Source organism: Sinocyclocheilus anshuiensis, unplaced genomic scaffold (assembly GCF_001515605.1).
Source record: "Sinocyclocheilus anshuiensis isolate Anshui unplaced genomic scaffold, SAMN03320099.WGS_v1.1 scaffold939, whole genome shotgun sequence".
NCBI lineage: Eukaryota > Metazoa > Chordata > Actinopteri > Cypriniformes > Cyprinidae > Sinocyclocheilus > Sinocyclocheilus anshuiensis.
In genome coordinates, this window is record NW_015544227.1 from 879,073 (window position 1) to 896,562 (window position 17,490).

Sequence of the window (17,490 nt, forward strand, 5' to 3'; positions counted from 1 at the left end):
GAAAGAAGGCATAACTTTTATTCTCGCTGTAGTATTGTTGCCGCCGCCATGTCGTGAAGACGCTGTGTGTTTCGTTGTGAAAGCGAAACTACTTTGTTTGGCCTTCCAAAAGAGGACGATATCTGCTTCGTCATGCCTAGAGCTGATCCGTGCTGGTTGCTGAGGAAATACATAAATTTCGCGCTGTGGATCGCCAGATCGGCTTTCACCGTGGACAAAGCTGAGTCCAGCCCGGGGTCGTCACATGTGGTTGCCGGATGCTCCTTCATCGAATCTGCCGGCCGCCATTCTCAAGTCCGCCTTCTGTGATGCTGTGTGTTTCGTTGTGAAAGTGAAACTAATTTGTTTGGTCCTCCAAAAGAGGACACAACTAGAAATCAGTGGTTAAGTTGTATTTACAACACTGTTCCAGAACAGTTCAACTCAAATATTCAGATGTGTACCCAAATATTCAGATGTGTCCAGCGCATTTTATGGAGGACTGTTTCCTGATCCTGCAGAGTAGCCTACAATGCCTCTGTGGCACAAAGGCTGTTTCTATAAAGTGGGGCAGTTCCAACTTTGCAAGGACAGTCTGGCGCTTCTGACTCACAGCCTGCAAGTACTTTTTTATATTTAAAGGATTTACCACTGACGATTAAAACGTGAGTTTTAAGCAGTGTAGCGTAGCGCTTGTTGTTTGTCATTTCTCCTATCACAAATGCAGACATGGTTTTAGGTTTACGCAGCGCGATACGCAACGTGTAAAAAGACAGTATAAGTCATTATAATCAGTAATTATGTCCCCACTGGATGCAACAAATGCCTCGTTTGTAATGAGTTTTATTGGTGTTGTCTTGTAGTGCTGGGAGACGGCATCACAGTATGGTAAGGGGCGTAACATTTCCGTCACTCGGTTGAGGTATTCAGCCAATCACAACGCACTAGATAGCTGGCCAATCAGCGTACACCTCGCTTTTCAGACCGATGAGCTTTGTAAAAATCGACGCGTTTCAGAAAGGCGGGGCATAGAGGAGCAACAATAATGTACATTATGTGGAAAATAATGTGTTTTTTTTTTTTAACCTTAAACCGCATAAACACATTGCATTACACCAAATACACAACATAATTTTCTGTTTTAATGTCCCTTTAATGTAGATTTCAATTTTTTCTCATGCATTGAGCCCATTTAACCAGGGTTTATGTAAATGTTTAGATTTCTGTTCTGGAAATGTATGCAATTTAGTGCTTTTTAATTGGATAATGCATATTTAAATATAACATTTCAGAAAACTTGTAATTCTAATTTTACTTATGTATTGCAATTAATCAACTGGAGATATGGTGATATCTATTAGTAAAAAATTTAACCCTACTCACCTGTCTTGCGTTGACTTGTAAAATTACTATCAGAAAATTGATTGACTTATTAAAATCTGATTATTATTGTTATTATTATTATTTAATGAACGTAGATATGACACGATATGAATATTCAACCAAGGTATTTGTTCATGCTAGTATATGCATCTGGATACGAGCTCAATTGCGCCCTCTTACGGTACTAAACTAATAATGGCCGTTATTTTAGGCATAATAGGGGACAGTTGTCACACTGTAACTTCGGTATAGATCTTTTTATACAGTCTATGGTATAGACACATACCTTAAACTCGTGACTATTAAACATTTGCACCTGGAAAAACTATGCAGTTCACTGAACATCTATTGACCTTTTGTGATAACGTGCCCTTTTGTGATAACGTGCCCTAACATCAAAACGTGCATTCACACCGTAACAAACTGTCACTATGGAACCTGCAATTAAATAATATTTATTTGGCTTTTTAGCCAAATTTAAACAGCAAAACGAGTATTAAACAGTTAAACTGTGAAAAAAGGAAATGAACAAAAATAGAAAGCCACTGGCCAACAATTAGCATAAACTGTTTGCATTTATATTTGTCTTGAGGACAGAATTCTCAAATAATATTCTAATATAGGAGGGTTTTGAACTTCTTTCTTTTAAAAGAAAGAAAAAGAAAATAAATAAAATATGTAAAATATATATTAAAATAAAGAAAGAAAAAGAAAAGAAAACATGTTCTTTAAGCTATCATCACAGTGACATGCACACTTTTCCCTAAACTATAGCAAATATGTTCTTTCATTATTGTTTTAATAACAATGCGGTGCATAATGCATTCAGCCAATTTAGACAGTACAGTAGACTCTATTGTAATGGAGCTTTTGTCGCCTGAAGAAAGCCATTGTCCACTAGATGGCAGCATATGCTAATTTTTAATGATCCAATAGGTTAGAAATTTGTTTCTTATGGTGTGAACTATAGGTTTATTTACCATTTTTTAGCTTTCCTTTATTTGTAGAAACTATTTATCCAAGCTTTTCTTGCCATCTTTAATACATATATGTGAATATATTAATCATATCCCACATTCTATTCATTAATTCTCCAATATCAAAGCAGAGTTTGTTAAAAACTACTCATTTATAATTAAAGGAGACATATTATGCCCCTTTTTACAATATGTAATATAAGTCTCTGGTGTCCCCAGAATGTGTCTGTGAAATTTCAACTCAAAATACTCAACAGATCATTTATTATTTCATTTTGAAAATGCCTATTTTGAATGGAAGCAGAAACACAGCTGTTTTTCGTGCCTGTCTCTTTAAATGCAAATGAGCTGCTGCTCCTCCTCTGAGGCTGGCACTCTAAATAGTGATGTCTAAATTAGTAAATCTAAATTAGTGCTCGTCTGTGTAGCCAAAGGCAGAACAGTTAGCATGTTTTGCTCAAACTTTCGCCATGGCATTAGAGCTGGTACACCGTTGTCGCTTGCGAAAACACAATGACGGCGCTGTGGGTGGAAACTTACAGATTAAGGGGCGGTAATATTATAATGAGATCCCTTTGCCACGTCACCAAAGGAGCTAAATCAGATGCGCTCGTTTTCTCAGACGCTTGCAGAAAAAGGATTACCAAAACACAAAGTTACTGGGTTAATCTTTTTCACGTTTCCTTGGTTGGTAGATGCACTGGGGACCTGATTATAGCACTTAAAACCTGGAAAAGTCAGATTTTCATGATATGTCACCTTTAAACAAAAAATCCCCACACAATGCATCGCCACTCTCCATTTAATTCAAAACTATATTTAACACACAACATCCGTATGCTCTTTATTCTATAGTTCTAATCACCCATTTTGCTTTTTGTGGACTTGACAGGAAATATACAGCAACATGGAAAAATTTAAGCATTTAAAAAAAGGCAAACAAATTTAAGATCACAGTTTGCAGCTGAGTACATGTGACTCCAACTTGTGTCTATAGCATGTTTTCAAAAAGATTTACAGTTTTTATAATAACTCAGTTCTGCATGTCATTGCAACCATTGAACTGGGGACATTCAGTCCATTTTCCTACAATTAATAATCAGTAGCAGCTACATATTATTTCTATTTATCATTAATGTTAGCAAATGGCAATAAAAGGGTCAGTGGATGAACTGTAGCAGAATAAAAAACAATTAAAAAAATCTCATAAACTCATAAGTATGTGTATGTTCATTTAGGATATATTGTGCGGGGCTGCTGAGAAAACTCAAATATCTGCTGTAATAGCTGCTGAAACACTCAGTCTTCTCATACATAAAGATGTGTAAAGCAGCTTTCAAAGCTAAACATAATTATCTCTTGATATTTACAGTTTGACATTTTATACTCCATTTTTAGATGATCACTTCATATGCGGAGCCCAGGAGTTTTTAATCTTGCAATCCTGCCCATGTTATACTCAACTTGAGTGAGGAATAATTTACTGATATTAATTTCTGCTTAAAAATCAGTCCTGTGTACATTCATGACCCTGTTCGTTTGAACACTCTTGAGGTTTAAATCTTGCTGCTCCTATTATATCCTGTGTGACGAATGCTGGTCACCAACATACCAATGCCTTCCACATAGATTCCCATTTCAGCTAATTATTAAAACAACGAAAAAGCAATACAAAAAATGATTATGATGTATTTTTGTCAAGGTAACACTCTCCTGCCAAATCAAATTAACAACTGGTATGACCTGGAGACAGGAGACAAAGCACAAGAACAAAATTACAGTAAAAGGTCAAAAGAAGTTTGAAAATGAAATATTCAAAAACAAAACTAAATATACATATACAATGGCCCCACAAAAATGTGGACACTTAAGCAACACTTCAAAAATGTATGAATTTTACTGCATAGGTAACAAAATATCAAAACGAATGGCATCTGGAAGATTTTCTCAAAACTAACTTCACTTTTTAAATAATTTTTTTGTGAATGTATGTAGTCGAGTATAGTTCATATCCCTAATTACAAACATTATTCAAAATATGACAACCAGAAAGTGTCCAAATACTTTGTGTTTTGCTTAAATAGCATGCTTGTACTAGATTTCTTTAAAATAAATGCCATTTATTTAGATATTTGCTAATTAAAAGCAATTCAATTCTTACAATTCTTAACAGTGTATTTTAAGTCTTCAAATATTTTTGGGGCCACTGTACATATATAAACGCAAGCACGCAAAAAATCCTTGGTTGGGGGTTGAATATGCAGCCTCTACATCTTGGTCTCGCTGTCTGGCGGTTTCTCGTTCTCATACTCGTTCTCCTGAGGGATCATCTGATAAGGTTTCTTCACTTCATTCTCCTCCAGGACTGAGCTCCCCAACTCCACATCGCTGTTCTGAAGCTCATCTTTGGACAGGAACTCTATGATTCCAGCTCCTATAGAGTCTCCCAGGACGTTAGTTGTTGTGCGAAGTCGATCCCTGTAAGTGCAAGGGAAAAGTGAAGAAAGGAGGAAATGAAGAATCTATTTATTGAGACGGTAAATAGCGGTGATGCTTGTTTAGTTGTCAAAAAGTTTCCTACTTTCATCTCAGTTCTCATCCTAGTTTAAAAAGAGTCTCTTTTAGCTGTGGAACTTGCGGGGATCTATCTGGAATGATTAATTTGGCCAACCTAATTACGTTTCTATGTTAAAACCAATTGAATTACACGAAATTCACGAAAAAAAAAAATGGAGCAAGTCTCATGGGAACACATCAAAGTGTGTCACCTGGGTTGATAATGGGAAAAAAATGAAGGGAGTCCCAAATAAGAGGGAAGATAAAGTGCCAAACGCAGTCATTTTAATAAAATATGCTATTTTGTTTTGCCTTATTTCACAAAATACTTCAAGAAATATATTTGGTATTGTTATTAGCTTGTAAACCAAATCAAATCAAGATTCTATAAATGGTCACTCACAGGAACCAATCAACTGCAATGATGAGGGTGATGTCATCGGTTGGGAGTCCGACAGAGGTCAGCACAATCACCATGGTGACCAGACCAGCCTGAGGGATTCCGGCCGCCCCGATACTTGCAGCAGTCGCTGTGATGCTGTATTATTAAAAAGAATATTAATCATACTCAGAAACTGAGAAAATTATCAGATAATTATTTATATTTCAAAATAACCCACCTAATGGTTAAGATCTGCCCAAGGTTCATTTCCATGTTGTTAACCTGGGCGATAAAGATGGCTGCCAGGGCTTCATACAGCGCTGTTCCATCCATGTTGATTGTTGCTCCAACAGGCAGCACGAATCGAGTCACTCGTTTGTCGACTTTGTTATTCTCCTCAAGGCATTTGAAGGTAACCGGAAGAGTGGCTGAGCTGGGAGATAAAAAAAATATATATGAACAAGTGAAATGAGAGCAAATTATTCCTGATTTTGGCAGCTTGACATTGTCTGACTTACCTGGAAGAGGTGCCGAGAGCCGTGATGAGGGCCTGCAGCAAACCCGTGATGAAGATGAAGGGGTTTTTCCGTGTGATGACGAAGTACAAAGTCGGTAGAATGATCATGCCATGTATCATGAGGCCAATTATTACTGTAATCGTATACATGCCGAGCTGACCGCCCATTTCAGTGATGTCATCCATCTCCACGATTTTTCCAGCAATCAGAAAGAGGATACCAATTGGTGCATACCTGGGAATAGGATATGATGTGTAAAGATACATTTACCTCCATTCAGGTTTGTTATTTCTGTTTTATTTTAAACTCGACTATCAAACAGTGGAAAAGAAACTGATTAAGGAGCAGGGATCTGCATCCAAAAGCATCACTTGTTAATAAGGTTTCCCAAAGGAGTTACACATGCAGATGGAAAAGGGGTCATGAAAAAGGGTCACACATCTATGATGAATTATGATGAATGTCTTTTTCTAAGTTACTTACATGGCAAGCAATGAAAATGTAGTCAATCTTGAGCTTGATTTTTGCTATTCTAAACAAAACAAGTCCTCTTCGTAAATGTAATTCCAATTAATAAATACCAATGGATTGTAATAAATATTTATTATGGTTTTGAAATTATAATGGTTCATATTTACATACAGTTTAGACAATCATTGAAAAGTTTAAGGTGTGTAAGATTTTTTTTAATGTTTTTGAAAGAAGAGCTCACCAAGATTCCATTTATCTGATAAAAATACAGTAAAACAGTAATATTGTGAAATATTATTACATTTTTAAAATAACCATTTTCTATTTGAAGCAGCCATTACTCCAGTCTTCAGTGTCACATGATTCTTCAGAAATTCTAATATGGTGCTCAAGAAACATTTCTTATTATTATCATTGTTGAAAACGTGTTCTGCTTAATATTTTTGAGAAAACCATGATACATTTCTTTTCAGGATAATATTTTTCAATATAATATTTTTCATTTTATTTGAGCCAAATTGTTTAAATTGCTATTGTTTAGGAAACACTTGATGTTAGGCTCACTCTTGAAGTTTATTGGAATTGGAAAACCCGCCCTAGGCTACATTAACACAGTTTTGAATCTACTTTACTTTTTAAAAAGTTTTTTTTTTTCTGTTTGTGTGTCTGGAATCACTCACCACATAATAATAGCAACAAGTCGCATGATGGCCTCGTTGAGGGAGTCGAAGACGTCTCTGAGAGCCTGTCCCTGTTCCTTCATATTCCCAATGATCAAGCCGAAGCACATTGAAAACACCACCAGCCCGAGGGCATTAACCCCGTTGGTGGTGCCCGGGAGAGGGATCACTTCCTCTTGGGCAATCTCCTGGGTGGCATTAGTTAGGTTGAATATCGAATCGTTCACGATCATCTTCACGTGAATGATCCTCTTGCTATATTGGGTCTTGAACTACAGGAGGAAGAACGGAAGTAGTTTTAAAAATGAGCAAGAATCTGATCAATTTGAAATGGCAAGATCCAGTTCATGTTCATGATCCAGTTCAGAGGGGAAGTCGTGGCCTAATGGTTAGAGAGTTGGACTCATAACCCAAAGGTTGTACCGGCAGGGTTACGGCAGGGATTGTAGGTGGGGGGAGTGAATGTACAGCGCTCTCTTCCACCTTCAATACCACGACTGAGGTGCCCTTGAGCAAGTAAATGGCTGCCCACTGCTCCGGGTGTGTGTTCACAGTGTGTGTGTGTGTTCACTGCTGTGTGTGTGCACTTAGGATGGGTTAAATGCAGAGCACTAATTCCGAGTATGGGTAACCATACTTGGCCACATGTCACGTCACTTTCACTTTTTCACTTTCATGTTATTCTGATGTAGGGATTTGGATTGCTAGAAACATTCTACAGAAAGACTCTTTTCAATATTTCTGAAATATGTTTTTTTTTTTTTTTTAGATCTGGTTGACTACAGGGTGTCCCTGCGGAGTGTGTCCGGACAGACTGTGAGCCACTGTCAGACTCTTCAGTGTCATTGTCTGGCCATTTCTGTCCCATTATATCCGACTTGTTACAGCTCTGCCAAAGCTCTCAGCTGGTCCAAACACAGCTGTGGGTCGAACTCAAGCCAGACTCTCCCAATGCTAAGTAAATGGAAAATATCTATTCCTTACACACTATAAGTTGGGCCAGCAGGAGGAAAAATGAAATGTTGTCAAGACTTGTGAGCAGTATTGGTACGATTATAAATTCAAGGCCTCCCAGAAAAACATTTTGGATCCAAGAGTGATAAATTATCCGTTTTTATCCTTTGAGATGTCAACAAGTCTCATCAAATCTAATGATAAACTGATTTCCTGCTGAACATGGAAACATATTAGAATTTCACCCCAAACTGCTCCTAAACTTCTTAACCCTCAAAATAATATATATATATCTATGAGAGTCTATCCATATAAATATGAATCTTTAATATTCAATATTTAGTTGTTTTTTTTTGTAATTAAATATTGGCAATTAAATGGTTAAAAATTAGGGAATGACCTTGAATAACCCAATAAAACAGCCTTTTTTAACTTCTGCTATGGTGCACCACACATTTTTGTAAATTTTTACCCTCAATAATAAATTATTTCCATTTTATATAAAATTGATTTTTTTTTTTTCCTTTTCCTTTTTTTTTAAATTTAATTTTAATTTATTTTTTGCAAAGTAACAACATTGTGTGACAGTGAAATAATTACAGAGCCATATTTAATATTTGAGAATTTTTTTTTAGAAATTCTTGTGCCATTAATTCTTAAATTAAATTAAATTACATTACATTTTTAATTTTAGTAATGAAGATTTTAGCCAAGAAAATTGTATCCTTTTTTTATCATTGCTTTCATAATGTGTGCAACAGAGAGATAGTATTTAATAAATCTTTATGATCTAGGAGGTAAATAAAAAAATGGAATTTTGAATAATAGGATCAAGTGAAAATCATTCTCACCTGTTGAGTGCAGGCCTGAACCAGATTAGGAGGAAACATGTTTCTGCAAAAGAGTGTATATAATGAATAAAGTCACTGGCTCATATCAGTATTTTGAAGTAACGGATGGACTACACCAGTCCATTACCTGATGAGGTCAAGGAAGGCATCAGCTGGGCTGACCTGCTCGATCTTCTGCTGTTTGGTGAATTCATCCTTTGAGCCTTTGCCCGGGTGGATAATCAGAACCATAATGATGCCGATAAACACTGCGATGAAAGTGGTGGTCATATAGTATATAACTGCACGCATGCCCATCTTTCCAGAGGCGCGACTGTCCAATGCTGCCATGCCTAGATAGAATTAATTCGAATTTAGAATTTTTTTCTATGAGAATGAAACATAGATCAGGTCTTGTACCAATATTCTGATACAAATATCTCACCAGAAATTTTACAAACATAAAGATTGGTGGTGGTGAATAATGAAAGAGTCATGATTTAATCTTCATGTAGCTAAAAAGCACTATATCGTTTGACTTTAAAAGTCTCTTAGGATTAATTGCAATCATTGTTGAAGTCAATTGAGCAAAAAGACTTTGACTTGCCAGAACAAATTAAGGTTTGAATTTTGAACGAGTCAGGGGCCTTTCTGCAGCCCTGATCCCCAGAGCAGAAAGAGAAAGCAGCTATTGTTTGGTCCTCTCGTATCCTACTGGGGGCCCAAACTTCAGCATCTTTTAAAGTTCAGTCTCTCACTTCACAATTCCCTCTGTTCATACACTGTCTCTCTCGACCATACTTCTTTCTCTTGATCAGCATTCGTTCATCTCTCTTTCTCTCAGACAGGCCTGGGAAATTCCTCCACCTGCCCGTGTTTCAGCAGTCATGCCACCCTCTCTATGTCTCCACAGCAACAGCAAACAGTCTCAATGCACTTGTGTCAAACTAAAGAAATGTCTCATGTTGCGCAGTTACAAAGAAGTGAATAAACAAAACAGCCCCCCTCACAGCCAAGTGTGCCACAATTAACGAATAAAATGCCCAACAAATATTAATAATAATAATAATAATAGTTTAATTTAATTTCAATATTTCAATTTAATTAAATAATATCATCTGAATAATTACACTCTAAAAAATGCTGGGTTAAATATAACCCAGCATTTTTTAGTGTATTACTAACCAATTAGAGTTTGCAGGTATATTTAAAGAAAATGAGTTTGAAGGAAGTGCTCGCATTCCTTTATGTGTGTGAAGTGAAGCAGCAGGGGTGGGTTGGGCTGAACTCGTCTTTATAACCTCTGCCTCATTCTCACTGCCACTTTTAATAGAAGCACAAAGAGGTCACTGTCTACAAACCTGAAAATGGAGCCCAGCGTAATGCTATGCTTCGCAGAGGCACAGTTGTAACACCTGTTTCCTTGAAAGTTGCTATTTTGATTGTTTGATGAGATCTGAACAAAAATCATTGCTGTTCTATCAACTTTATGTTAGGTCTTTTTGCGTCAGTAATTGTCTTATAAATATACATTGACTTTAATTCTGTGGCCCTTTAATTCTTGAGCTGCTTGTTTTTTTGTGTTGGCATTAATTAGCAACTAATTTCCTTCCTTTCATCTTTCCTTTCATCCCTTTACTCTTTCACATCCTATGGAATTATTTCAGCCACTCCCACAATTCCAAATTCACGCCGCTCTCACGTTCTCATCCTATTAATGTCTTTGTTCCACTATGTCCTCGCATCACTGTTTTGTCTTTTCCTTATAAACAGGACTGTCAGTAAAATTCACAGGGCCCGGGACAACATTTGTATAGTTGGGTCCCATCAGCCCAGACTCAATGAGCAGCTATACTATTGAAGATCTTATTGGGCTCTCTTAATTATATGGCTCCGGTTGCTCCACCCCTTTTTCTTCTATCCTTTCCATTAAGCGTAAAGATTTCTAGTTAACTTAAGTTAAGATCTAAGACTTAAGTTCCCGGTTTTTATAGTATCTATCATTTCTATTATCATCGTAACATACAGTATTTGCTGCATTTCTGACAAAAAAAAAAAAAAAATCAAAATATCATACCTGTAATCAAACTTGAGACTAGAAGAGGAAGCACTAACATCTGCAGCATACGCATCAATAGTTCACCAGGAAAGGAGAAATACTTCACTTCTCTGTATGACATCTTGTATGACCTCAGAGCAAAACCCATCATGATACCTGAAAAAAAAATAATAATAAAAAAATGTCAGATCCCTTTTTTGTCATAAATCAAAAGGCATCCAAAGGCTTTTTGGTGGTTGTTAGGTTGTACAGTAATCTGTGTCCTTGACCAAGACACTAACTTCAGCTTAGATGATTTCTTTAGATGGTTAGAACAAACATTCATACTTGAAAACTTCCTGAGTAAATGTAATTTCACTAAACCAGGTGCACTGACCAAAGACCACGGCTCCAATGGTGAGGAGCACAAAAGCATTTCTTCTCAGAAAGCTCTTCACGTCATCTTTAGTGATGTCCTCCACTTTCTTCCTTGCCTTTAGGGAACGCAGGTGAATTCCCTCTCGGATCTGCTGCACGCGATTGCGTGACCGCGGCTTCTCCCCAGTGCTTTTGGTCATGCTGGCGGTGTCACTCAACACACTCAGATCAAGCTAGCTGGGCTGAACCGGTGACCCAAAAGAGACCCTACACAAGAAGATGAGACAATGAGACTGATCTAAATCCCAAATCCTTGAGTTCAAATAGGAAAGACAGCAAAAATGACTGGAAACCCAAAATGCAACCTAAATATGCAGTAATGAAATTAATTGGAATTAACTTAATTGTAAGTATATTTTAAAATATGTGATATATGCAATTAAATTCCATGTAAATGAAAGTTTATTACTGAGATAAAAATACACACACACACACACACACACACACACACACACACACACACACACACATATATATATATATATATAAATTTAATTCAGTACATGAAATTTACTAAATATCATGTCACTAAATAAATAAATGACTATATTTTCGATTTTTTAATTACTGAAAACTAAAAAAAATAAATGCTATATATATATATATATATATATTTATACACACACATGATTTAAATATATATGATACGCAATTATATTATGTAAATTAAATATTTTTATTACTGAAATAAAATTATATATAAATATTCAATTAAATTTTATATGCAATTAACTTACATATGATATATGCAATTACATTTTATATGCAATTAAATCATAAATGATATATGCAATTACATTTCATGTAAATTTAAGCTTTTTTATTCTACAAATTAAAAATAAATTCATAAGACCTACAGCTATTTGATCTTGTAGCTTGTAGCTGAGGTTCAGCAATTCAGTGTGAACCACACAAATCTTTCTGTGCTCTTTTTTTAATGAAATACATAGGCCTTTTTTAGCTACAGACATCTTATTGTCTAACTGATTTCCAGGCAAATAGGGCTCAGCCACAAAAAAAAAAAAAAATTAAAAAAATCCTCCATAGCTACAAGTTGCTGAGAGAAGAAGAGCTGCTTACCTGCTTCCAGTGAGTTCTTGTGCTGAGAGATGCCTTGAGTGATCAGAGTTAGCCAGTCTGTGCTGGGAATTTAATAACCTTCCACCAGTAAGAAGCTACTGATACTCAGGATCTCATAAGGGGAGGAGCTTGCTAACTCTAAATAGGACACTTCAAAGGGGGGCCCAATGGTGGTACATGATGGAATGGCAGGAAGGTTCTTGCTTGATTCTCATATTAAAATATATGAAACTGTTAGAATGCACAATCATTTAAAAATAGTTAATTTTCAAAGGCTAATTAACAAAGGCTAATTGCTAATTTTATACAAATACTTTCTTTGAAGGCACACATGAGGTCAGCCTCAATCGTGTTTCTGTGAGATTCAATGCTAAGTGATCAGAACTCACATCGTGTTTCACATTTAATCCTGAGAGACGATTCCAATGGCTGAGAAGGGCGAGGAATAACGCCGCCCACCGCAGCCCTCCGCAGCCCTCCGCTCTCGGCAGGTCTTTGGACTATTCAGATGACACTCGTGATGGGACTTCCTGTGGGGTGAGAGTTGTTTCACACACTCACCTCTCCCACAGTCCCCACAAACAGAATGTTCCTCCTTCAGTGTGTGTGTGTGTGTGTTTTTAATTGCTGAAAACTGGAACATACAGAAAATATCCATACAACACATAATATCACGACAATATCAGTAACAGAAGACATGTCAACAAACAAAAGAATACAATAAATAAATGATAATAATAAAATAAATAGAATAATAATAAGAGGGCCATTATATTGCATACAAATTATCACACAAAGAGTCCAAAAGCAGAGCAAATTCTAACAGTCCTTATAGCTTTCTTATTAGAAGATGCAGAGATCACATTCAAGTAATTTTCCATTTCTTTTAAGAAGACAGAAAAGGCAGGTTTACAGCTTAAAACTATGCATTTGTGGATGTAAAATTTGCTTAAGAATTTTTTTTATGAATGCTAAAACAGATATTTCCTTTTGTAGGGTCTGAATCAAAATATCCAAATATAATGTTTTTTAGGCCCATGCTAAGAGAACCTGCCTCCTTCAGTGTGTGAACCGTTCAGTCCCATGGGGTGACGTCACCCCGTGTAATTTACAGATTGAGTGATTTAAACCAGTTAAAGGTTTTATTCATTGTGCACACATCAAATTTAGCAATAACAGGTGACAAAATGTTTTGGATATATTTTATTCTATTGGATATCATAGTGCAACAAATATAACAATATGGCAACAAATATAAATAAAATAAAAATATAAATATTTTAGACACAATTTCCTTAATTTTATTTTATTTTATTTTATTTTATTTTATTGGAAAATAAATATAAAAATAGGGTGACAAATATAAAAATATTTTTGACACGTTTTCCTTAAAAATATTTTTATTTTATTTTATTTTATATATACGTAAATAAGGTCTATAAGATCTGTTTTCGAAAGCAGTCTCTTATGTTCTCCAAGGCTGCATTTAATCACAAATACAGTAAAAACAATAATATTGTCAAATATAATTACAGTTTAAAATAACATAAGTTGTCTATTTTAATATATTTTAAAATGTAAAATATTCCTGTGATGCAAAGTTGAATTTTCAGCATCTTTACTCCAGTCTTCAGTGTCACATGATCCCTCAGAAATCATTCTAATATGCTGATTTGCTGCTTAATAATCATATTTTTATTATTATCATGAAAACCATTGTGACAACTGTGATAGCCTACATTTTTTTTTCAGGATTTTTGAATGAATAGAAAGTTCATAAGAACAGCATTTATTTGAAACGTAATATTTTGCAACATTATAAATGTTAAATTAATTCAATGCATCTTTGATAAATAAAAGCATTCATTTCTATATAAAAGACATTTTATTGACCCCAAACTTTTTGAACGGTAGTGTAGTTGTTTTCGCAGCATTTGCAATATTGTGTATTTTAGCAGGTCTGGAATGTTGAGTTGACCAATCAGCAAACGATCTGTTTTGTGATGTCATTTTTATTTGATTGCTCCATGATCCAGAGGCAAATGAAGGTTTTACATATATCTACAGATGATCTCTCCAGGCCTGAGTTCATGAGAATGAAGTTATGATGTAGGTCTCTGTCCTTTCTCAGAATAAGTTGGTCCTCTTCACTGGGTTCCTGGAATGTCTCTGCTTTTGTCCGGCCTCTGTGAGAGTAATCATAAACAGTGCTCACCCTGAATGTGTAATTTGGATCAAACACTTCCAGACCAGTAACCCCCCTCTTCCCCATCACCCGCCCGGTCCCTCTCTATTCCCGGCAAACAAAAGAGATGAAGCACAAAAGACGCTTTCTGCTTACAGTTTTGAGGGAGAGCATTTGAAGACTGGTAGATTTTGGGGAAGCAGGGCAGTTGGGTGAGTGCACTGGGTTCCCAGAACTTGAGTCTGAGCTGAGAGTTTGGATGGAGTAGAATAGAGCCCCAGCGCCTGAAGGTATCAGTTTTACAGTCCATTTGAAACAGCTGAACTCTATCAAAACATCTGATATCACTTGTTTCATGCACATTTTCTCCTGACGTTCAACGAGCAGGCGAGTAACTTTAAAGAACCAGTGAAAAATTGTAATGGGCATCGTTCAGTTCTAAATTATTATTATAAATAAGATTTTATAAATAAATAACTATAAGTTTAATTAAATTAACAACATTTCTTGGAGATCCTGCATCTCTACACTTTGTTCCAAATTGAATTGATTTATTTATACATTTTATTTAAATAAATACAAATATTTGTATTTTATAAATGTAATTTTAATTAATTTTTTAAATATAATTAAATGAACTTTTTTTTTCTTTTTGTTTCAAAAGTATCTGTTAAAATTCTTCTAAAATGCTAAATTAAAAAAAAATTTTTTTAGCAAAACTATTGCCTCAAACCCAAGACCTTGGTGTTGCTGGTGAGTTACAAGAAATGATTGTAGAAACTATTGACATTTAGTAAGAGTACAGAACTAGTATGCGGTTCCATATTCATCTGAATGTCTATGAGAGATGTGTGAGACCTATACTAGGGTCTTTACTCAGAAGAAAAAACATCTGTTTGTTCTCCATTCAGTCGTCTTGCTCTCTAGGAGAAACAAAAGATCTCTACATGTTTTTTTTTATGTATTTTAAAACACCATTTTATTAATCAAAGTTGGCTATATAATCTACTACAGCTGACATATGATAAAAGTGTCAGGATGACAGGAGGAAGGGTTTTCCAGCGTCTGAGGGGCTTTTAGAGACCCACTGTGATGAGCAAACTCAGTGTGTCACCCAGCAACCATTCAAGCCATTAGCAGAGATTCTGCTCATTCACCAGGCATTCAGCAGGTCCGCAGGGATGCAGCTTTGTGCAAAGAGGCTCTTTGCCCTCACAAAACAAAACATCATATAGAAAAAACACGAGATAATCAAAACGGAAGCAGGAAGAGAATAATCTATATATGTCACTGTGTCTTTATTTATGAGAGTTTTATGCAAAAATCTTGCTCAAAGAGTTGGTTCTGTGGTAGAATGTTTACGGTTTTACACTAATTTCATGTCATTTAATTTGGATATACACAGATCCAAAAATAAATAATTTTGCATTATTCTTTCTGTCTTGAAAACAAAATAGATCAATGAAATATAACTACATTAAAATTCATAAATTTATAAACAAATTTGAATACATTTAAGAAACTTCATTTTATAAATGTTATTTTAATACATTTTTATTTTATTTTATTTTAATTAAATAAAAATGTATTTTCTCTACTATCTGAGGCCAGTTAATATCTGAATATATAATTCTGCCTAATATTTGATTCCCCTCAGAACAAACTAGATTAACTAAATAGATTAAAATTAATATTTTCTATATTTTATTTTTTATATAAATTAAATATAATAATTTTATAATCATTAATTTTTATACATTTAGGAAACTTTTTTACTTTTTAAAATAAATGATATTTTAATAAATGGTATTTAATTTTTAATTTTATTTCAAGTATTAAAAAAAATTTCCCTAACCATAACCCTATCTGAGGCCAGTTATTACCTGAATACACATAAAAATAAATCACTTTGCATAATATTTTATTCTCCTGAGAACAAACTAGATATATAATATAAATACATTTAAATGTTTATTTATACAATTATTTTATTTTATAAATGTTATTTTTATTTATTTTATTTTTAAAGTTGAACTTGAACTTGAGTGGACGTTTCCCTCTTCACATGACCTCACGATGACCTCATTGTGACCCTAAGCAATCACTCCCCCATAACCATATTCACAAAACCATGTTATTCAAGGACAGAAATTCACTCTGAAAGCATGGAGCTGCCTGCTTGGTTCAAGGCCGTTTGGAGGAACGGAATCAAAAGAAAACAAAAGACACTTCCGAGTTCACACACTTGGGAGTGGTTCATCTTATGGAGCAGAACTAAAGAGTTAACGGCACTAATGGAGCAGATCCACCTTAATGAGGTCAAATTTGCTCAAGAAGTATTTTCTGTTCTGACAAGATTCTCTCAAAGTTATGAGCAACCATTCTTTCAGTAACATTAATAGAATGTTCGTTTAGAGTTAAAACGTTATTTATACATCGTTCTGAACATTTTTGAATTCCATTTTTTAAACGTTACTTGTTTCAGAACGTTCAGAGAACATCAGTAACATTCCCGTGATGTCTGCAAAATTATAAAACTGAACATTTTCGTAACATTTGCAAAAACAAACCTTTTTAAAATATCTAAAAACTGGAAATTTGTTGATATAAAAAATAAAATGTATGTTACATTAGCTCTTAAAAGTTTTATATTAAAGTTTAAAGCTCTTAAAGGGGTCATATGATGCAATTTCAATTTTTCCTTTCTCTTTGGAGTGTTACAAGCTCTTGGTGCATAAAAAAGATCTGTAAGGTTATAAGACTAAAGTCTCAAATCCAAAGAGATATTCTTTATAAAAGTTAAGAGTCAACCACGCCTACCTAAAACGGCTCGTTCTAATACGCCCCCACATATCTACGTCACAATGTGGGAAGATTTGCATAACGCTGCTCAAATGTTCACGCAAATTGTTGCTGCCGCCATGTAGTGAAGGACATGTCGTGTCGTGCAGTGTGTTTCGTTGTGAAAGCGAAACTACTTTGTTTGGCCTTCCAAAAGAGGACACGACTACAAATCAGT

At 35.1% G+C, this 17,490-nt stretch overlaps 1 protein-coding gene across 1 annotated transcript; it reads right to left on the minus strand.

The window, feature by feature from the left end:
• Positions 1-4,290: 4,290 nt before the first annotated feature.
• LOC107697439 (excitatory amino acid transporter 1-like) lies at positions 4,291-12,382 on the minus strand. Its single transcript, XM_016498227.1, has 10 exons — positions 12,287-12,382; positions 11,166-11,413; positions 10,808-10,945; positions 8,879-9,083; positions 8,752-8,794; positions 6,947-7,218; positions 5,796-6,029; positions 5,516-5,710; positions 5,299-5,433; positions 4,291-4,817 (listed from the first exon to the last, which is right to left on the minus strand). The coding sequence occupies exons 2-10, from the start codon at positions 11,344-11,346 to the stop codon at positions 4,607-4,609; spliced, it is 1,614 nt and encodes a 537-aa protein (XP_016353713.1). The 5' UTR covers positions 11,347-11,413; positions 12,287-12,382; the 3' UTR covers positions 4,291-4,606.
• Between the last annotated feature and the right edge of the window lie 5,108 nt (positions 12,383-17,490).

Bases quoted from the DNA above. Each gene is read 5' to 3' on its own strand.
- LOC107697439 (XM_016498227.1), bottom strand. From the start codon at position 11,346: ATGACCAAAAGCACTGGGGAGAAGCCGCGGTCACGCAATCGCGTGCAG. The intron at 9,084-10,807 runs GTATGATATTTT...AATTCTATCTAG, and splicing joins AGTCTCAAGTTTGATTACAG to GCATGGCAGCATTGGACAGT. The intron at 5,711-5,795 runs GTAAGTCAGACA...TTTATCTCCCAG, and splicing joins GCTCTCGGCACCTCTTCCAG to CTCAGCCACTCTTCCGGTTA.